This window comes from Phyllobates terribilis, unplaced genomic scaffold (assembly GCF_046119375.1).
Source record: "Phyllobates terribilis strain yellow unplaced genomic scaffold, ASM4611937v1 Scaffold_9__5_contigs__length_417890890, whole genome shotgun sequence".
Classification (NCBI taxonomy): Eukaryota; Metazoa; Chordata; class Amphibia; order Anura; family Dendrobatidae; genus Phyllobates; species Phyllobates terribilis.
In genome coordinates this window covers 188,273,573-188,297,296 of record NW_027362769.1, presented here as the reverse complement: position 1 = coordinate 188,297,296, position 23,724 = coordinate 188,273,573, and the positions used below count along the sequence as shown (strand labels likewise).

Here is a 23,724-nt window from a genome sequence, read left to right as displayed (position 1 = left end):
GCTGGATGTTATACACCGGGGGGTGATGGGGCTAGATGTTATACACTGGGGGGTGATGGGGCTGGATGTTATACACAGGGGGGTGACGAGGCCAGATATTATATACTGGGGGGTGATGAGGCCAGATATTATATACTGGGGGGTGATGAGGCTGATTCAGAATCTGGAATTGAATGATTAGGACTTTGGGATCAGTACTTCCCTCCGTAGATATATACTATGTGTGTATAAGATATGTGTATACATAGGTGCTCTGTATCACACTCTTGTGTCCTGTGATCGCTATTTACATATGCTTATGTGCAATGTATCACTTTTCAGGCATTAAACAGGTTTCTGACCAATCAGAGAACAGGGGTAGATTCTAACAGCGCGTCTGAGCCAATCCCCTTTGATCAGAGGCGGGCAGTGGGCGGGGCTTGTGCTTGCCGTTCGGTTGAATGAGACTACAAAGCTCATAGCGGTCGGTGCTGGATCCGGTGCTGCCGTAGCCGCCGAAGATCTGGATTTTGCTATTCGATCGAGAATTTTACTCTGGAGTCAAGTATATGAACAAGATCCCAACAACTGGATCGTGTGGAATCCACAAGGTCGGATGATCCAACCTCTGCTAAGAGCCATCTGTGCTCCTAGGAGCGATTCGGAAATCTGCTGTGAGCGATCTGAGGAATCTGGTGCGGATTGCAGCTGTGGGTGCAGAGAAGCCTTCCATGCTGGCTGCTGGATGACTGCATGAGAGGGGGAGGAAGCTCCACAGCCTGAGCGCATGGAGGAGGCTGGCTGCAGAGCCTGTGGATGACTCCATGCCTCCCTCCTGAAGCCTCTGCTGGGGGACGCGGCTTCCAGCCCCTCCTGCCCTCACACCGAGGCACCATCTGACTGACGATCTGCTGGGGATGTCTCCCATCATCTCTGCTGCGCCCATCATCCTCTGTGGATTGGAGCTGATCTCGCCTTTGGGTGGTTGCACTCAGCCTGATAAGTAAGGGTTAATGTATCGTCTTGTTCGGCTGCTCTGGGATCTGGTGATGGATCTGCACAGATCTGGGGCTGGATCCTGGGGATCTGGATGATTCGCTTACTGGTGGATTATAATAGATCCATGTGATCGCTGCTGATCGCGGAACCTTCTCCATATCGTTATCATTGTGATTGGTGGATTCTGGTGCCACAGGTGACAATGGAAGGAAAGGGTCAGCTCCCCCCGGAGATCCTCCTGCAGCCGTGAGATTTGGGGCTTCTGTGGCTCCCCCTGAGCGGGTGGCTCACCTGTGGCATGTGACCCACAGGCCTGGAATCAGGGGCCATGTCTAGGTCAAACAGTGTGAGCCCACCAGGATTTGGGGCAACAGTCGTACGTTCTGGGGCAGAGCACCGTTCAGCTTGGGGCGAAGCAGAGACCAGGGCCAATGGCTGCCCCTATTCTAGGAAGAAGACCTCCCGGATGATGGGACTGTGGAGGAGCGAGGAGGACTACGAGCCTCAGCCGGGGAAGAACGCCCTGTCGGACAATAAGGTCGGCTTCCGATCCCGGTCGGCCTGGCAGGAGCATGGGGAGGAGAGCAGAAACAACAACAAGCCCCTCCAGAAGCGGCCCGCGGGGGAGGTGAGACCCAAATCGGTGGAACTGGGGTTGGATGAGAAGTCGGGTAAAGGCCCGGAGGATGGCTCGGAGTTCCGCTTCTCCATGGGGGTCTGTCTGACCAATATCCTGCAGATTTTCCGCTCTAAGAAGTTCCAGTCGGATAAACTTGAGAAGCTTTACCAGCGCTACTTCTTCAGGCTGAACCAGAGCAGTCTGACCATGCTGATGTCTGTGCTGATCCTGCTGTGCCTGGTGCTGCTCACCTTCCACTGCCTCCACCAGCTCTACCAGGTGCCTTATGTGGTGGTCCTGTGTGTGGCCATGCTGATCATTATAGTGCTCATCGGTGTATGCAATCGGAACGACTTCCACCAGGACTACATGTGGCTGGCGTGTTACACCGTCATCATCGTCATCTTCATGGTGCAGGTGGTCTGCGTCCTTCTGGTGAGACCCCGCAGCGCCTCTGATGGGATCTGGTGGACCATGTTCTTCATCTACACCGTGTACACTCTGCTTCCAGTGCGGATGAGAGCGGCGGTCCTCAGCGGGATCGTCCTGTCCGCCACTCATCTCGCCATCTCCCTGAAAATCAATGAAAGCGACGAATTCTTGGTGAAGCAGGTGAGTGCCCCCCATCTCCTTCCATCCCACAGTATAGGTTACACAGAGACTTGAAGATCACCTCTACACTGGGGGCCCTGCTCGACCGCAGAGCACAGACCCAAACTGGTTACTGGCCTGTGCCACAGGAGAATTACCAGATAAATCGCATCTGTAAACTAGTCGTGCGCTGCGGGTCGCGGAGGAGATGCAGAAACCATTTTCTTCACGCGACTACTCTGAGAATTGCTGTCACTGGGCAGCGCTGGTTTCGTAGGGACCCTGGGGGCATCACCCCTACAATGATTTACCCTCAGTAACTATCCCTCCCTCAAAAATCGCTGTTTTGGGGAGAGTTGGGTGATAATCCTCCTGGCTGCCATCATGGTGGTCACTGAACTAACCAAGAAACAGACCTAAGAAATAGGTCAGAGCGGTAGGTGGGGAGGTCGCTGACTGGCTTCGTTCACATTGTACATTGATTGTGAGATTCATTTCCATCCATGTAGCTGTGCTGTATACTCTGTATACCTGCTGCCCGTCGTGCATGTCCCCGTCACATACGTTCTCATTCACTGTGTCCACTAGTGGAGCTGGCTGCAGCGGCGTCTCCGCACTGCACGTGTCCCAGTTCTGATCATACAGTGCGAGGAAACATTTTATTTCTTCCCTTTTAAGGCAGAAGACTATCTGTGATCTGAGCCGATCACTGTCAGAAGTGTCCGGAGCATCCACCATAACTGACTGATGGTTGTGCAGAAAGACGCGTGCGCACATATATGAGAGATGTATATGCTATGCACAGGACGGAGCAGTTCTTAAAGGGCGGTCGATTAGTTTTAAAAGTTAAATGAAAAAAAAATGAGTTCTGCACCTGTTACATGCCTTGATACTTTGGTTCTGTCTGCTGCAGCTTTGAATCCACAGGTGACCCCCACCTCTCATGCTCTGGTGGTCCACTCTGCTGCAGCTTTGAATCCACAGGTGACCCCCACCTCTCCAGCCCTGATGCTGTGCTGGTCCTCTCTGCTGCAGCCTTGAATCTGCAGGTGTTCCCCGCTGCTCCAGCCCTGATGCTGTGGTGGTCCTCTCTGCTGCAGCCTTGAATCTGCAGGTGGTCCCCCACTACTCCTGCCCTGATGCTGTGGTGGTCCTCTCTGCTGCAGCTTTGAATCTGCGGGTGGCCCCCTGCTGCTCTAGCCCTGATGCTGTGGTGGTCCTCTCTGCTGCAGCTTTGAATCTGCGGGTGGCCCCCTGCTGCTCTAGCCCTGATGCTGTGGTGGTCCTCTCTGCTGCAGCTTTGAATCTGCGGGTGGCCCCCCTGCTGCTCTAGCCCTGATGCTGTGGTGGTCCTCTCTGCTGCAGCCTTGAATCTGCAGGTGTTCCCCGCTGCTCTAGCCCTGATGCTGTGGTGGTCCTCTCTGCTCCAGCCTTGAATCTGCAGGTGGCCCCCTCTGCTCCAGCCCTGATTCTCTAGTGGTCCTCTCTCCTGCTGCCTGGAATCCTCAGATGGCCACCGCTGCTCCAGCCCTGCAACTCCTGGTGCTTCTCTCTATCCCAGTCTTGAATCTGCAGGTGTTCCCCGCTGCTCTAGCCCTGATGCTGTGGTGGTCCTCTCTGCTCCAGCCCTGATTCTCTAGTGGTCCTCTCTCCTGCTGCCTGGAATCCTCAGATGGCCACCGCTGCTCCAGCCCTGCAACTCCTGGTGCTTCTCTCTATCCCAGTCGTGAATCTGCAGGTGGCCCCCTACCCTCCAGCCCTGTTGCTCTGGTATTTCCCTCTGCTTCAGCCTTGAATCTTCAGCGGTCCCCGCTGCTCCATCCCTGATGCTGTGGTGGTCCTCTCTGCTGCAGCCTTGAATCCGCAGGCCCTCCAGCCTTGATTCTCTGGTGGTTCTCTTTGCTGCCACTTTGAATCCTTAGGTAGCCCCCACCGCTCAAGCTCTGATTCCAGCCCTGATACTCCTGGTGGTTCTCTCTATCCCAGTCTTGAATCTGCAGGTGTCCCCCACCTCTCTAGCCCTGATGGTCTGGTGGTTCCATCTCCTTCAGCCTTGAATCTTCAGGGGTTACCCGCTGCTCCAGCCCTGATGCTCTGGTGGTCCTCATCATTGTTTACCTGCCAGGCAGCGATGACTAGCCGTGCGTGCTATCATCACGGCTGAAGTCCTGACAGTCCTCTATGAGGGGTAAAAAAGTCCTGGACTTGGTACTAATGAGTGTAAGCTACACTGATACTGAACAATGTAACAAACCCTCAGCTGTGGGAGCAGTTCTTATTGTGCGCTCTGTCCTCTGTGCCGTTGATGGCGCGAACGAGTCGGTGATTAATATTGAAGCCAAATCTGTGCAAAACTTCTGATTACACTGAAGCTTCCATCTGCTGGGGCCCTCGCTGTATGGGGCCCAAAAACTGACTTCTTAAAAGGTTGCAGCTGTGTTGTATTGTGTTAATTAGGTAACTGTATGTGATTATATGGGCACTGTATAGTGGTGCTATATGTTGACTATATGGTGGTCATTCTATGGGCAGTGTATATGATTACACGGGTTCGGGGTAGCGGTGTTGTTTAGAGGCTATTTTGTGGGTATTACATGGGCACTGAATTGCGGTATTATTTTGGCACAATTTGTAAGATTATATGGGTTCTGTGTAGCGGTGTCATGTGGGGATTATTTGGCGGGTATTATATGGGTTCTGTGTAGCGGTGTCATGTGGGGATTATTTGGCGGGTATTATATGGGTTCTGTGTAGCGGTGTCATGTGGGGATTATTTGGCGGGTATTATATGGGTTCTGTGTAGCGGTGTCATGTGGGGATTATTTGGCGGGTATTATATGGGTTCTGTGTAGCGGCGTCACGTGGGGACCATTTGGCGGGTATTATATGGGTTCTGTGTAGCGGCGTCGCGTGGGGACCATTTGGCGGGTATTATATGGGTTCTGTGTAGCGGCGTCACGTGGGGACCATTTGGCGGGTATCATATGGGTTCTGTGTAGCGGCGTCACGTGGGGACCATGTGGCGGATATTAGATTGGGTTCTGTGTGGCGGTGTCACGTGGGGACCTTTTGGCGGGTATTACATGTGAACTCTATAGCGGTGTCACGTGAGGACCATGTGGCGGGTATCATATGGGTTCTGTGTAGCGGTGTCACGTGGGGACCATTTGGCGGGTATCATATGGGTTCTGTGTAGCGGTGTCACGTGGGGTCCATTTGGCGGGTATTATATGGGTTCTGTGTAGCGGTGTCACGTGGGGTCCTTTTGGCCGGTATTATATGGGTTCTGTGTAGCGGCGTCACGTGGGGTCCATTTTCGGGTATTATATGGGTTCTGTGTGGCGATGTCACGTGGGAACCATTTGGCCGGTATTATATGGGTTCTGTGTAGCGGCGTCACGTGGGGTCCATTTGGCGGGTATTATATGGGTTCTGTGTAGCGGCGTCACGTGGGGTCCATTTGGCGGGTATTATATGGGTTCTGTGTAGCGGCGTCACGTGGGGTCCATTTGGCGGGTATTATATGGGTTCTGTGTAGCGGTGTCACGTGGGAACCATTTGGCCGGTATTATATGGGTTCTGTGTAGCGGTGTCACGTGGGAACCATTTGGCGGGTATTATATGGGTTCTGTGTAGCGGCGTCACGTGGGGTCCATTTGGCGGGTATTATATGGGTTCTGTGTAGCGGCGTCACGTGGGGTCCATTTGGCGGGTATTATATGGGTTCTGTGTAGCGGCGTCACGTGGGGTCCATTTGGCGGGTATTATATGGGTTCTGTGTAGCGGCGTCACGTGGGGTCCATTTGGCGGGTATTATATGGGTTCTGTGTAGCGGCGTCACGTGGGGACCATTTGGCGGGTATTATATGGGTTCTGTGTAGCGGCGTCACGTGGGGTCCATTTGGCGGGTATTATATGGGTTCTGTGTAGCGGCGTCACGTGGGGTCCATTTGGCGGGTATTATATGGGTTCTGTGTAGCTTCGTCACGTGGGGTCCATTTGGCGGGTATTATATGGGTTCTGTGTAGCTTCGTCACGTGGGGTCCATTTGGCGGGTATTATATGGGTTCTGTGTAGCGGCGTCACGTGGGGTCCATTTGGCTGGTATTATATGGGTTCTGTGTAGCGGCGTCACGTGGGGTCCATTTGGCGGGTATTATATGGGTTCTGTGTAGCGGCGTCACGTGGGGTCCATTTGGCGGGTATTATATGGGTTCTGTGTAGCTTCGTCACGTGGGGTCCATTTGGCGGGTATTCTATGGGTTCTGTGTAGCGGCGTCACGTGGGGTCCATTTGGCGGGTATTATATGGGTTCTGTGTAGCGGCGTCACGTGGGGTCCATTTGGCGGGTATTATATGGGTTCTGTGTAGCGGCGTCACGTGGGGTCCATTTGGCGGGTATTATATGGGTTCTGTGTAGCGGCGTCACGTGGGGTCCATTTGGCGGGTATTATATGGGTTCTGTGTAGCTTCGTCACGTGGGGACCATTTGGCGGGTATTATATGGGTTCTGTGTGGCGGTGTCACGTGTGGACCATTTGGCCGGTATTATATGGGTTCTTTGTAGCTTCGTCACGTGGGGACCATTTGGCGGGTATTATATGGGTTCTGTGTAGCGGCGTCACGTGGGGACCATTTGGCGGGTATTATATGGGTTCTGTGTAGCGGCGTCACGTGGGGACCATTTGGTGGGTATTATATGGGTTCTGTGTAGCGGCGTCACGTGGGGACCATTTGGCGGGTATTATATGGGTTCTGTGTAGCGGCGTCACGTGGGGACCATTTGGCGGGTATTATATGGGTTCTGTGTAGCGGCGTCACGTGGGGTCCATTTGGCGGGTATTATATGGGTTCTGTGTAGCGGCGTCACGTGGGGACCATTTGGCGGGTATTATATGGGTTCTGTGTAGCGGCGTCACGTGGGGTCCATTTGGCGAGTATTATATGGGTTCTGTGTAGCGGTGTCACGTGGGGTCCATTTGGCGGGTATTATATGGGTTCTGTGTAGCGGTGTCACGTGGGGTCCATTTGGCGAGTATTATATGGGTTCTGTGTAGCGGTGTTATATAAATATTCTGTGTCACTAAAATCTAGGCAGTTTAGGGCAACAGTCTCCATTTCCCAACGGCCAGAACAAGGAGCCTCCTACTGCATGTTCTACCTTGGTCCTCCATCTGTCCTGATCTGTAATGACTGTGGGTTGGGGGAGAGCAGGACTATAATAGATGCTGTAGGATCTTGGGCACTGGCTGACATCATGCGGGAGCTCTCAGGGCTCTGGACGCCTCCATTTCCACGACTCCGACTCCCTCATACACGGCTCCGACTCCCTCATACGCGGCTCCGACTCCCTCATACGCGACTCCGACCTCCTCATACGCGACTCCGACCTCCTCATACGCGACTCCGACCTCCTCATACGCGACTCCGACCTCCTCATACGCGGCTCCGACCCCCTCATACGCGGCTCCGACCCCCTCATACGCGGCTCCGACCCCCTCATACGCGACTCCGGCCCCCTCATACGCGGCTCCGGCCCCCTCATACGCGGCTCCGGCCCCCTCATACGCGGCTCCGGCCCCCTCATACGCGGCTCCGGCCCCCTCATACGCGGCTCCGACCCCCTCATACGCGGCTCCGACCCCCTCATACGCGGCTCCGACCCCCTCATACGCGGCTCCGACCCCCTCATACGCGGCTCCGGCCCCCTCATACGCGGCTCCGGCCCCCTCATACGCGGCTCCGGCCCCCTCATACGCGGCTCCGGCCCCCTCATACACGGCTCATGTGTAAGTGATAAATTTACTGCAGCACAGATTCATCTCAGCTAAAAGTCCAGACCCTGAGATCAGGAATAGGACAGACATTTATAGGATATTTCATGACTTTCCCAAATTATTATGAAAAAATATTCCCCACAAACTGCATTGAACGACTGCACCCAATATATTATATATTTTAGGAGTTTATACTCCACCAAAATGACCTCTGACTCCACGACTCGGACTCCACGGCCCTGGCTCTTATGGGTCCTACACCCCTGATAGGCGGCAGGATGGGGATGCACAATGGCTTCTTTCTTTACTCTGACCGTCCACATTGGATATTACACTAGTGCAGGACTCTGTCTACGTCTGTGGCCCCCACAGCAGGGCTGTGGAGCCGGTAAGCCAAACCTCAGACTCCAACTCCGACCCCACAGCCCTGCCCCACAGTACTGGGCGTTTGCTCATCCGTCCTCTGCGGCCTCTTCACTGTGAAGCATCATAGGTATGATCACAAACTGATCCAGAGACCATCCATCGTCACTGGCGACGTGGGTCAGCCCCTCCGTGTGGCCAGCGGAGGGTCAGGAGGGTCTGTGCACTTTGTATTCAGTGATTTGAAGTGCGTTGCGTCTCCGGTCACATGCGTCTCACTTCATTCCCATATACTGTTATTTATAGAAGCGCATTTCCCACCCTCCACATTCTTTTATGGTGATACAGATGTAACCAGAATTTCTCCCATATATCGAGGATTTCCCAGTCCTCATCCTCTGGATTGTTGTACTTAAAGGGGAACTTCACACATTAGTGGAATCAGGTGTTTGTGATGTGAAGAGAAATTATCTTTGTGCATAAAGGTAATGAAATGTCACAATGAAGAAATAAATCCCGTGGGGTTGCAGTACAGGGATGATGCACACAGTGATGTCAGAGCATAGGGACTATGCCCATGGTGACATCACATTGGTGAAGATATAGTTAAGGAGTTATACAAGCCATGATGTGGTAACACAGGATAATACACAAAGTAATGTCACAGTGCAAAAAGAATGCACACAGTGATGTCACAGTGCAGAGCTCGTGTGATGTCACAGTACAGAGCTCGTGTGATGTCACACTTGGGTACAGTGCAGAGCTTGTGTGATGTCACACTTGGGTACAGTGCACACCTGATGTCACAGTGCAGAGCTCGAGTGATGTCACACTTGGTTACAGTGCACACAATGATGTCACACTGCAGAGCTCGTGTGATGTCACACTTGGTTACAGTGCACACAATGATGTCACAGTGCAGAGCTCGTGTGATGTCACACTTGGTTACAGTGCACACAATGATGTCGCAGTGCAGAGCTCGTGTGATGTCACAGTGCAGAGACCGTGTGATGTCACACTTGGGTACAGTGCACACCTGATGTCACAGTGCAGAGCTAGTGTGATGTCACACTGGGGTACAGTGCACACAGTGATGTCACAGTGTTGAGCTCATGTGATGTCACACTTGGGTACAGTGCACACAATGATGTCACAGTGCAGAGACCGTGTGATGTCACACTTGGGTACAGTGCACACCTGATGTCACAGTGCAGAGCTCGTGTGATGTCACACTTGGGTACAGTGCACACAGTGATGTCACAGTGCAGAGCTCGTGTGATGTCACACTTGGGTACAGTGCACACAGTGATGTCACAGTGCAGAGCTCGTGTGATGTCACACTTGGGTACAGTGCACACAATGATGTCACAGTGCAGAGCTCGTGTGATGTCACACTTGGGTACAGTGCACACAATGATGTCACAGTGCAGGGCTCGTGTGATGTCACACTTGGGTACAGTGCACACAATGATGTCACAGTGCAGAGCTCGTGTGATGTCACACTTGGGTACAGTGCACACCTGATGTCGCAGTGCAGAGCTTGTGTGATGTCACACTTGGGTACAGTGCACACAGTGATGTCACACTTGGGTACAGTGCACACCTGATGTCGCAGTGCAGAGCTCGTGTGATGTCACAGTGCAGAGACCGTGTGATGTCATACTTGGGTACAGTGCACACCTGATGTCACAGTGCAGAGCTCGTGTGATGTCACACTTGGGTACAGTGCACACAGTGATGTCACAGTGTAGAGCTCGTGTGATGTCACACTTGGGTACAGTGCACACCTGACGTCACAGTGCAGAGCTCGTGTGATATCACAGTGCAGAGCTCGTGTGATGTCACACTTGGGTACAGTGCATACCTGATGTCACAGTGCAGAGCTCGTGTGATGTCACAGTGCAGAGCTCGTGTGATGTCACACTTGGGTACAGTGCGCACCTGATGTCGCAGTTCAGAGCTTGTGTGATGTCACACTTGGGTACAGTGCGCACCTGATGTCACAGTTCAGAGCTTGTGTGATGTCACACTTGGGTACAGTGCGCACCTGATGTCACTGTGCAGAGCTCATGTGATGTCACACTTGGGTACAGTGCACACAGTGATGTCACAGTGTAGAGCTCGTGTGATGTCACACTTGGGTACAGTGCACACCTGACGTCACAGTGCAGAGCTCGTGTGATATCACAGTGCAGAGCTCGTGTGATGTCACACTTGGGTACAGTGCACACAGTGATGTCACAGTGCAGAGCTCGTGTGATGTCACAGTGCAGAGCTCGTGTGATGCAACACTTGGGTACTGTGCACACCTGATGTCACAGTGCAGAGCTCGTGTGATGTCACACTTGGGTACAGTGCACAAAGTGATGTCACAGTGCAGAGCTCGTGTGATGTCACACTTGGGTACAGTGCACACCTGATGTCACAGTGCAGAGCTCGTGTGAGGTCACACTTGGGTACAGTGATGTCACAGTGCAGAGCTCGTGTGATGTCACACTTGGGTACAGTGCACACAGTGATGTCACAGTGCAGGGCTCATGTGATGTCACACTTGGGTACAGTGCTCACAGTGATGTCACAGTGCAGAGCTCGTGTGATGTCACACTTGGGTACAGTGCACACAGTGATGTCACAGTGCAGAGCTCGTGTGATGTCACACTTGGGTACAGTGCACACAGTGATGTCACAGTGCAGAGCTCGTGTGATGTCACACTTGGGTACAGTGCACACCTGATGTCACAGTGCAGAGCTCGTGTGATGTCACAGTGCAGGGCTCGTGTGATGTCACACTTGGGTACAGTGCTCACAGTGATGTCACAGTGCAGAGCTCGTGTGATGTCACACTTGGGTACAGTGCACACAGTGATGTCACAGTGCAGAGCTCGTGTGATGTCACACTTGGGTACAGTGATGTCACAGTGCAGAGCTCGTGTGATGTCACACTTGGGTACAGTGCACACCTGATGTCACAGTGCAGAGCTTGTGTGATGTCACAGTGCAGGGCTCGTGTGATGTCACACTTGGGTACAGTGCACACAGTGATGTCACAGTGCAGAGCTCTTGTGATGTCACACTTGGGTACAGTGCACACAGTGATGTCACAGTGCAGAGCTCGTGTGATGTCAAACTTGGGTACAGTGCACACAGTGATGTCACAGTGCAGAGCTCGTGTGATGTCAAACTTGGGTACAGTGCACACAGTGATGTCACAGTGCAGAGCTCGTGTGATGTCACACTTGGGTACAGTGCTCACAGTGATGTCACAGTGCAGAGCTCGTGTGATGTCACACTTGGGTACAGTGCACACAGTGATGTCACACTTGGGTACAGTGCACACAGTGATGTCACAGTGCAGAGCTCGTGTGATGTCACACTTGGGTACAGTGCACACAGTGATGTCACAGTACAGAGCTCGTGTGATGTCACACTTGGGTACAGTGCACACAGTGATGTCACACTTGGGTACAGTGCACACAGTGATGTCACAGTGCAGAGCTCTTGTGATGTCACACTTGGGTACAGTGCACACAGTGATGTCACAGTGCAGAGCTCGTGTGATGTCACACTTGGGTACAGTGCACACAGTGATGTCACACTTGGGTACAGTGCACACAGTGATGTCACAGTGCAGAGCTCTTGTGATGTCACACTTGGGTACAGTGCACACAGTGATGTCACAGTGCAGAGCTCTTGTGATGTCACTTGGGTACAGTGCACACAGTGATGTCACACTTGGGTACAGTGCACACAGTGATGTCACAGTGCAGAGCTCTTGTGATGTCACACTTGGGTACAGTGCACACAGTGATGACACAGTGCAGAGCTCTTGTGATGTCACACTTGGGTACAGTGCACACAGTGATGTCACACTTGGGTACAGTGCACACAGTGATGTCACAGTGCAGAGCTCTTGTGATGTCACACTTGGGTACAGTGCACACAGTGATGTCACAGTGCAGAGCTCTTGTGATGTCACACTTGGGTACAGTGCACACAGTGATGTCACAGTGCAGAGCTCTTGTGATGTCACACTTGAGTACAGTGCACACAGTGATGTCACAGTGCAGAGCTCGTGTGATGTCACACTTGGGTACAGTGCACACAGTGATGTCACACTTGGGTACAGTGCACACAGTGATGTCACAGTGCAGAGCTCTTGTGATGTCATACTTGGGTACAGTGCACACAGTGATGTCACAGTGCAGAGCTCTTGTGATGTCACACTTGGGTACAGTGCACACAGTGATGTCACAGTGCAGAGCTCTTGTGATGTCACACTTGGGTACAGTGCACACAGTGATGTCACAGTGCAGAGCTCTTGTGATGTCACACTTGGGTACAGTGCACACAGTGATGTCACAGTGCAGAGCTCGTGTGATGTCACACTTGGGTACAGTGCTCACAGTGATGTCACAGTGCAGAGCTCGTGTGATGTCACACTTGGGTACAGTGCACACAGTGATGTCACAGTACAGAGCTCGTGTGATGTCACACTTGGGTACAGTGCACACAGTGATGTCACACTTGGGTACAGTGCACACAGTCATGTCACAGTACAGAGCTCTTGTGATGTCACACTTGGGTACAGTGCACACAGTGATGTCACAGTGCAGAGCTCTTGTGATGTCACACTTGGGTACAGTGCACACAGTCATGTCACAGTACAGAGCTCTTGTGATGTCACACTTGGGTACAGTGCACACAGTGATGTCACAGTACAGAGCGCTTGTGATGTCACACTTGGGTACAGTGCACACAGTGATGTCACAGTGCAGAGCTCTTGTGATGTCACACTTGGGTACAGTGCTCACAGTGATGTCACAGTGCAGAGCTCGTGTGATGTCACACTTGGGTACAGTGCACACAGTGATGTCACACTTGGGTACAGTGCACACAGTGATGTCACAGTGCAGAGCTCTTGTGATGTCACACTTGGGTACAGTGCACACAGTCATGTCACAGTGCAGAGCTCTTGTGATGTCACACTTGGGTACAGTGCTCAGTGATGTCACAGTGCAGAGCTCGTGTGATGTCACACTTGGGTACAGTGCACACAGTGATGTCACACTTGGGTACAGTGCACACAGTGATGTCACAGTGCAGAGCTCTTGTGATGTCACACTTGGGTACAGTGCACACAGTGATGTCACACTTGGGTACAGTGCACACAGTGATGTCACAGTGCAGAGCTCTTGTGATGTCACACTTGGGTACAGTGCACACAGTGATGTCACAGTGCAGAGCTCTTGTGATGTCACACTTGGGTACAGTGCACACAGTGATGTCACAGTGCAGAGCTCTTGTGATGTCACACTTGAGTACAGTGCACACAGTGATGTCACAGTGCAGAGCTCGTGTGATGTCACACTTGGGTACAGTGCACACAGTGATGTCACACTTGGGTACAGTGCACACAGTGATGTCACAGTGCAGAGCTCTTGTGATGTCACACTTGGGTACAGTGCACACAGTGATGTCACAGTGCAGAGCTCTTGTGATGTCACACTTGGGTACAGTGCACACAGTGATGTCACAGTGCAGAGCTCTTGTGATGTCACACTTGGGTACAGTGCACACAGTGATGTCACAGTGCAGAGCTCTTGTGATGTCACACTTGGGTACAGTGCACACAGTGATGTCACAGTGCAGAGCTCTTGTGATGTCACACTTGGGTACAGTGCACACAGTGATGTCACAGTGCAGAGCTCTTGTGATGTCACACTTGGGTACAGTGCACACAGTGATGTCACAGTGCAGAGCTCTTGTGATGTCACACTTGGGTACAGTGCTCACAGTGATGTCACAGTGCAGAGCTCGTGTGATGTCACACTTGGGTACAGTGCACACAGTGATGTCACAGTACAGAGCTCGTGTGATGTCACACTTGGGTACAGTGCACACAGTGATGTCACACTTGGGTACAGTGCACACAGTCATGTCACAGTACAGAGCTCTTGTGATGTCACACTTGGGTACAGTGCACACAGTGATGTCACAGTGCAGAGCTCTTGTGATGTCACACTTGGGTACAGTGCACACAGTCATGTCACAGTACAGAGCTCTTGTGATGTCACACTTGGGTACAGTGCACACAGTGATGTCACAGTACAGAGCTCTTGTGATGTCACACTTGGGTACAGTGCACACAGTGATGTCACAGTGCAGAGCTCTTGTGATGTCACACTTGGGTACAGTGCTCACAGTGATGTCACAGTGCAGAGCTCGTGTGATGTCACACTTGGGTACAGTGCACACAGTGATGTCACACTTGGGTACAGTGCACACAGTGATGTCACAGTGCAGAGCTCTTGTGATGTCACACTTGGGTACAGTGCACACAGTCATGTCACAGTGCAGAGCTCTTGTGATGTCACACTTGGGTACAGTGCTCAGTGATGTCACAGTGCAGAGCTCGTGTGATGTCACACTTGGGTACAGTGCACACAGTGATGTCACACTTGGGTACAGTGCACACAGTGATGTCACAGTGCAGAGCTCTTGTGATGTCACACTTGGGTACAGTGCTCACAGTGATGTCACAGTGCAGAGCTCTTGTGATGTCACACTTGGGTACAGTGCACACAGTGATGTCACAGTGCAGGGCTCGTGTGATGTCACACTTGGGTACAGTGCACACAGTGATGTCACAGTGCGCAGTGATGCAGCAGCAGAGATGTAATGTTCACCGCCGGGTAACTATGGGGCAGCCGGGCTCCCTGTGTCCTTGCATCGTCCATTGTCCTGTGACTGCGCCATCTCCGTGCAGTTTGGGTCCCGCGGCGGCGGCCGGTCGTGTTGCCCCCCGGCAGGGATTATCTGCGCCAGGGTCGCGCCCTCTCTTGATTCCATGGTTTTGTAGTGATGGACAGCCATGGCGACGTCCGGCCGCTGCTGCCCGAGCAGGTGCTGGAGGCGCCGTCTCCTCATGGCGGCTGCGTTGTGTGTAAACAGACGCACACACGTGATTCTGTGGTAATTAGCGGCACTGCGCCCCCCTCCTCATCACATTTCGTATTGCTGTTGCCATGGCAATCGGCGTTTGCTTGGCGTGCGTCCCGTGGCGGCCCATTCGCTCTGTTGTGATTTCCTCCTTTCTGATTTAACCCTCTCTGTGCTGACCTGGCCCATAATAACCCGTATTGTGACAATCCCTGTTATCTAGTATCTGATCATTCGGAAAATCTGATAATCTGGAACCAAAGCCTGTACTCCTGTCCTGGGCATTTACTAAAGCTGTAGCTTCACACAAGCATCAGTGAACAGCTGGTGTCCTGCTTGCTGATGGTTTCCAGTCGGCTGCTTCTTATTGGGGGAGGCTCTGCCGTAGACCATAGTGAAGCTGCCAGCGGGCGGCTCCTGGGATGATTTCAGGTGCAGATTCCTCTGGTGTAATGAATGTTTGTGCCCCTTCTCCTTGGCGCTGTGGATGCCCCTGGCAGATGTTAGGTTAAGTTATGTGTGAGCGGCTGGGTGTCGGAGCCAGCGCCTGTCCATCACACACCATCTGCTCTGCACACGGACTTGGCTCCGCTCTGTATCCCTATGAGATTAATAATAGCTATCTGATTATTTGTTGTTGCAGCTGGACGCTCTGTATACGGGAGGTCAGCGCTCCGTCTATACACTGATACATTGTTACCCTGACACAATGGGACGTACGCCGACATGGCACAGGCAACAGCAGGGTATGGTACTGCCAACCAGGGACTCCTGCACTGCCAGACTCCAGGGCATTGTTATAGAATAAATCTCCGTAACCAGCGTACATACATTACTGATCCTGAATTACCTCCTGTATTATACTCCAGAGCTGTACTCACTATTCTGCTGGTGCAGTCACTGTGTACATACATTACATTACTGATCCTGAGTTACATCCTGTATTATACTCCAGAGCTGCACTCACTATTCTGCTGGTGCAGTCACTGTGTACATACATTACATTACTGATCCTGAGTTACCTCCTGTATTATACCCCAGAGCTGCACTCACTATTCTGCTGGTGCAGTCACTGTGTACATACATTACATTACTGATCCTGAGTTACCTCCTGTATTATACTCCAGAGCTGCACTCACTATTCTGTTGGTGCAGTCACTGTGTACATACATTACATTACTGATCCTGAGTTACCTCCTGTATTATACACCAGAGCTGCACTCACTATTCTGCTGGTGCAGTCACTGTGTACATACATTACATTACTGATCCTGAGTTACCTCCTGTATTATACTCCAGGGCTGCACTCACTATTCTGCTGGTGCAGTCTCTGTGTACATACATTACATTGCTGATCCTGAGTTACCTCCTGTATTATACTCCAGAGCTGCACTCACTATTCTGCTGGTGCAGTCACTGTGTACATACATTACTGATCCTGAGTTACATCCTGTATTATACTCCAGAGCTGCACTCACTATTCTGCTGGTGCAGTCACTGTGTACATACATTACATTACTGATCCTGAGTTACATCCTGTATTATACTCCAGAGCTGCACTCACTATTCTGCTGGTGCAGTCTCTGTGTACATACATTACATTACTGATCCTGAGTTACCTCCTGTATTATACTCCAGAGCTGCACTCACTATTCTGCTGGTGCAGTCACTGTGTACATACATTACATTACTGATCCTGAGTTACATCCTGTATTATACTCCAGAGCTTCACTCACTATTCTGCTGGTGCAGTCACTGTGTACATACATTACTGATCCTGAGTTACCTCCTGTATTATACTCCAGAGCTGCACTCACTATTCTGCTGGTGCAGTCACTGTGTACATACATTACATTACTGATCCTGAGTTACCTCAGTATTATCCCCCAGAGCTGCACTCACTATTCTGCTGGTGCAGTCACTGTGTACATACATTACATTACTGATCCTGAGTTACATCCTGTATTATACTCCAGAGCTGCACTCACTATTCTGCTGGTGCAGTCACTGTGTACATACATTACATTACTGATCCTGAGTTACCTCCTGTATTATACTCCAGAGCTGCACTCTCTATTCTGCTGGTGCAGTCACTGTGTACATACATTACATTACTGATCCTGAGTTACATCCTGTATTATACTCCAGAGCTGCACTCACTATTCTGCTGGTGCAGTCACTGTGTACATACATTACATTACTGATCCTGAGTTACATCCTGTATTATACTCCAGAGCTGCACTCTCTATTCTGCTGGTGCAGTCACTGTGTACATACATTACATTACTGATCCTGAGTTACATCCTGTATTATACTCCAGAGCTGCACTCACTATTCTGCTGGTGCAGTCACTGTGTACATACATTACATTACTGATCCTGAGTTACATCCTGTATTAAACTCCAGAGCTGCACTCTCTATTCTGCTGGTGCAGTCACTGTGTACATACATTACATTACTGATCCTGAGTTACATCCTGTATTATACTCCAGAGCTGCACTCACTATTCTGCTGGTGCAGTCACTGTGTACATACATTACATTACTGATCCTGAGTTACATCCTGTATTATACCCCAGAGCTGCACTCACTATTCTGCTGGTGCAGTCACTGTGTACATACATTACATTACTGATCCTGAGTTACCTCCTGTATTATTCTCCAGAGCTGCACTCACTATTCTGCTGGTGCAGTCACTGTGTACATACATTACTGATCCTGAGTTACCTCCTGTATTATACTCCAGAGCTGCACTCACTATTCTGCTGGTGCAGTCACTGTGTACATACATTACATTACTGATCCTGAGTTACCTCCTGTATTATCCCCCGGAGCTGCACTCACTATTCTGCTGGTGCAGTCACTGTGTACATACATTACATTACTAATCCTGAGTTACATCCTGTATTATACTGCAGAGCTGCACTCACTATTCTGCTGGTGCAGTCACTGTGTACATATTTTACATTACTGATCCTGAGTTACATCCTGTATTATACTCCAGAGCTGCACTCTCTATTCTGCTGGTGCAGTCACTGTGTACATATATTACATTACTGATCCTGAGTTACATCCTGTATTATACTCCAGAGCTGCACTCACTATTCTGCTGGTGCAGTCACTGTGTACATACATTACATTACTGATCCTGAGTTACATCCTGTATTATACTTCAGAGCTGCACTCACTATTCTGCTGGTGCAGTCACTGTGTACATACATTACCTTACTGATCCTGAGTTACATCCTGTATTATACTCCAGAGCTGCACTCACTATTCTGCTGGTGCAGTCACTGTGTACATACATTACATTACTGATCCTGAGTAACATCCTGTATTATACTTCAGAGCTGCACTCACTATTCTGCTGGTGCAGTCACTGTGTACATACATTACATTACTGATCCTGAGTTACATCCTGTATTATACTCCAGAGCTGCACTCACTATTCTGCTGGTGCAGTCACTGTGTACATACATTACATTACTGATCCTGAGTTACATCCTGTATTATACTCCAGAGCTGCACTCACTATGCTGCTGGTGCAGTCACTGTGTACATACATTACATTACTGATCCTGAGTTACATCCTGTTTTATCCCCCGGAGCTGCACTCACTATTCTGCTGGTGCAGTCACTGTGTACATACATTACATTACTGATCCTGAGTTACATCCTGTATTATACTCCAGAGCTGCACTCACTATTCTGCTGGTGCAGTCACTGTGTACATACATTACATTACTGATCCTGAGTTACATCCTGTATTATACTCCAGAGCTGCACTCTCTATTCTGCTGGTGCAGTCACTGTGTACATACATTACATTACTGATCCTGAGTTACATCCTGTATTATACTCCAGAGCTGCACTCACTATTCTGCTGGTGCAGTCACTGTGTACATACATTACATTACTGATCCTGAGTTACATCCTGTATTATACTGCAGAGCTGCACTCACTATTCTGCTTGTGCAGTCACTGTGTATATACATTACATTACTGATCCTGAGTTACCTCCTGTTTTATCCCCCGGAGCTGCACTCACTATTCTGCTGGTGCAGTCACTGTGTACATACATTACATTACTGATCCTGAGTTACATCCTGTATTATACTCCAGAGCTGCACTCACTATTCTGCTGGTGCAGTCACTGTGTACATACATTACATTACTGATCCGGAGTTACCTCCTGTATTATACTCCAGAGCTGCACTCACTATTCTGCTGGTGCAGTCACTGTGTACATACATTACATTACTGATCCTGAGTTACATCCTGTATTATACTCCAGAGCTGCACTCACTATTCTGCTGGTGCAGTCACTGTGTACATACATTACATTACTGATCCTGAGTTACCTCCTGTATTATCCCCCGGAGCTGCACTCACTATTCTGCTGGTGGCTACATTCTGACATCTGTGGATTGTGCAGTCTCCTCCGCCCGCCGCTCTCACAGTTACATACTTTCGCTCTATCTTTAGCTTGTCTCGGAGGAGAGCAGGCTCTTTCTTGTGGCCGGTGTCCAGCTGCTCGACATGGGAAAGCCATCCTGGACTGGACTGATGGTCAAAGGTCTATTCCCTGTGAGACTATATGTCAGAGGAACTGGAACACACATTCTTATTGCAGAACGGGTGTGGGGGGAGTATAATAATACAATCACCAGGGTAACGTGATACAATAGGGATGCCCATTTAAGGAGACAGTAACCTTTAGGGTATGTGCACACGGTACGGGTTTGCTGCAGTTTTGACGCTGCGTTTTTATGCAGCATCAAAACCGCAGCGCCCAGATGTTACAGCACAATGGATGAGATTTCTAGAAATCCCATGCTCCCTGTGTTTTTGTGCAGCTGCGGATCACCCGCGGAAACTGACATGAGGTGCGTTTTTCAGATCCGCAGCATGTCTTTCTCTTGCGGATTTTCCCCATAGACTTGCATTAGATGACGCCCTCTTTCCCAATGAATGGAGGAGAGGGAGAGGCACAGCGTGCGGTGGATGCTGGGTGTGACAAAGCGCAGGGTAACCCCTCCACAGCCCGGCATCCACCGCCGGGAGCGCAGCACTGACTCGCGCCTGACGTGACATCAGTGGAAGCCGGAGCCGGCTGAGATCTGTCCGTAATAACAAGCGATCCTGCCACTGACTGACCGCTGCTCTGGAGATATGAAATGAAGCCGGGGACGTACACCCAGATTCAGTGCCCGTGTGCGGGGATCTGAGCGAGCATGGGGTTCACTGGGCAATTGCCGTGACATCGGGGCAGTCCAGGCCACGACTGGAAGGATGAAGCGCCGCCCCTGTGACTGAAGAGAGGACTGTGATGGAAACGCCTAAGGATAAAAAGTGTCTTTTTATATAAATAGTTGGAAGTTTTCTTGAGAAGACCATGTTAATGATGCACATTGCAGACATTGGGGGCAGTTTTAATATCGAAAAAGCAGGTGACAGGTTCCCTTTATATCTCTGCTTCTTGTTTGTTTCCAGGTATTTGGGTGTTAGTATCAGATATTCGGATGTGAGGACTCCGGTGGCTGCAGACGCTCTCCTGGGATTATTTCTGTGCTGTAATAATATGATGTGATGTTGTTATTAGGGTGATGGTAATCGCCCCGGCACTAATCCCATTATACCGCCGTTCTTATTATAATGATTTCTAGGCTCTAGATGCTTTTTACTTGATGCTCTCTTCAGTGTAATGACTCCATGATCTCCAGGAGGGGAGTTGTGCCGGATTATCAGATGCTCCGGATTATCAGATGCTCCGGATTATCAAATAGAAAATAGCAAATGTCCCACCATATTTCTCTGTGTGGAGACTTGTAGTCCAGTGTAAGGAGACTTCCGGGCCGTGTAATGTTCCTCTGGGAAGTTAATATGTAAATAACCTCTTCAGAGAGAAAGAGGAGGGGAACTCTAGCGCCACCTATTGGATGTACTCATCAACTGATAAGAAACCAAACCAGAAAGTGCAGTTTCTGGTTTGGCTTTTATCCTGTCATGTGGCAAGGCTCGTTATAGGGCCGATATTGACTTTTAGGATCGCTACTTCCAATTGGTGGCGCTAGAGTTCCTGTCTTCTTCCTCTCTGAAGAGGCAATTTCCACTCTGTTACTAATTATTTTCCCACTGATCTCAATGTTCTGCAGTCTGTGATGGCAGTAAATGGGGGTATTATTTGAGCACTACATGGCAGCATTATATGTGCAGTATATAGTAGTATTTGGCACTGTGGAGGTATAATATGCAGCATTATATGTGTATTATTTAGTATTTGGCACTGTATGGAGGTATTATTTGAGCTCTGTATAGCAGCATTATATGTGCAGTATATAATAATAATAATTTTTATTTTTATAGCGTCAACATATTCGGCAGCACTTTACATTTTAGAGGGGATTTGTACAGACAATAAAAGACATTACAGAATAACAATAATCACATGAATCACCAGATACCAGGAGGAGCGAGGACCCCGCTGCTCGCAAGCTATAATCTATGAGGAAATAGGGGGGACACGAATGGTGGAGGGTAACAACTGCTTGTATTATACGGTCAACCATCAATGTAATAAAAAGGGTAATCACATAACGCTGCATGAACCAGTCACCAACCAGAATGTGAACAAGTAGACAACATGGGGGTGTGAACAGATGATACGAGGGTCCTGATTTGGAAGGATGTTTTGTATGGTGGGGGAGGGGAGGGATAGTTAGATAAGTGAGGTGATAGGCCAGTCTAAAGAAATGCGTTTTTAGGCTACGCTTAAAACTGTGGGTATTAGGGATTAATCTTAGAGTCCTGGTTAGTGCTTTCCAAAGAATTGGCGCAGCACGTGAGAAGTTTTGGAGATCGGAGTGGGAGGTCCGGATTATTGAGGACTAGATGGTGGCCCGATTCTAACGCATCGGGTATTCTAGAATATGTATGCGGCCGACCGGGCGCAATCAGCAGAGCGGTGTTTAAATTTGGCGCCAAAATCGCTGATTGGTCGCGGCTGGCGTATTTAGTTAGGACCGGGGAGCGGCGCTGCCTGTGCGGGTACTTCTGCTGCGAGCAGCCCGGAGATAACCGGCTGCTCGCAGCAGAAGTATCCCGACCGGCGGCGCCGCTCCCCGGTCCTCCCTTCACACTTGCCGTCGGGAGATCAGCGGCCCTAGCCACTGATCTCCCGAAGGTAGCCGCATGGAGGTCAGCGCCGCCGCCAGTCGGGGTACTTCTGCTGCGAGCAGCCGGTCATCTCCCGGCTGCATCACCGCTGACCTCCGTGCGGCAGATGAGCCGCTAACGGCCGCCATCTTTTTCTGAAATCCAGCGTTGCTGATTGGCCGCGGCCGGACCAATCAGCGACGCGGGATTTCCTGGACAGAAGGACAGTCAGACGGGATAAGACGATTTTATATATATATATATATATATATTAGATGTTAATCTTGGGTCATTAGCAGAACGGAGGGCACGGGAAGGGTGGTAGACTGAGACGAGGGAGGAGATGTAGGGCGGTGCTGAAGCATGGAGCGCTTTGTGGGTGAGGGTGATGAGTTTATATTGAACTCTATATTGGATGGGCAACCAGTACAACGACTGGCACAGGGAAGAGGCATCGGTGTAGCGGGTGGCGAGGAATATGATGCTGGCTGCTGCGTTCAGGATGGATTGGAGAGGGGAGAGAGTTTAGTAAGATGGAGACCAATTAGTAGAGAGTTGCAGTAGTCCAGACGAGAATGAATAAGAGCGACAGTAAGAGTTTTTGCAGAGTCAAAGTAAGAAAATATTTAATTCTAGAAATGTTTTTGAGGTGGAGATGTAATGAGCGGGCAAGTGATTGGATCTGGGGAGAGAAGGAAAGATCTGAATCAAGTATGACCCCAAGACAGCGGGCTTGTTGCTGGGGAGTAATGGTGGAGCCACACACGGAGATGGCAATATCGGGCACAGGGAGGTTAGTGGAAGGAGGAAAGACGAGGAGTTCAGGTTTTGACAGGTTCAGTTTCAGACAGAGGGAGGACATAATGTTAGACACAGCAGAAAGACAATCACTGGTGTTTTGTAGTAATGCCGGGGTGATGTCCGGAGCAGAGGTGTATAATTGGTGTCATCAGCATAGAGATGGTACTGAAAACCGAATCTACTGATTGTTTGTCCAATAGGAGCGGTGTATAAGGAGAAAAGAAGGGGGCCTAGGACTGATCCTTGAGGAACCCCGACGGTAAGAGGAAGGAGAGAGGAGGAGGAGCTGGCGAAAGACACAGAGAAGGAGCGGTCAGAGAGGTAGGAGGAGAACCAGGAAAGAATGGTGTCCTTAAGGCCAATAGTGCGGAGCATAGTGAGGAGGATCTGGTGATCCACAGGGTCAGATGCTGCAGAGAGATCCAGGAGATCAGCAGGGACCATTAGATTTGGCTGTTAGTAGATCATTAGAGACTTTAGTGAGGGCAGTTTCAGTAGAATG

The 23,724-nt window shown here is 50.4% G+C and overlaps 1 protein-coding gene across 1 annotated transcript in view; it reads left to right on the top strand.

The window, feature by feature from the left end:
• The first annotated feature begins 419 nt into the window (after positions 1–419).
• The window catches only part of ADCY5 (adenylate cyclase 5), a 268,384-nt gene continuing 245,079 nt past the window's right edge, over positions 420–23,724 (top strand). Inside the window, exon 1 of the mRNA XM_073647525.1 lies at positions 420–2,209. Within this exon, the coding sequence (XP_073503626.1) occupies positions 1,307–2,209 (903 nt within the window). The 5' untranslated portion in view covers positions 420–1,306. The remainder of the gene's footprint in view (positions 2,210–23,724) is intronic.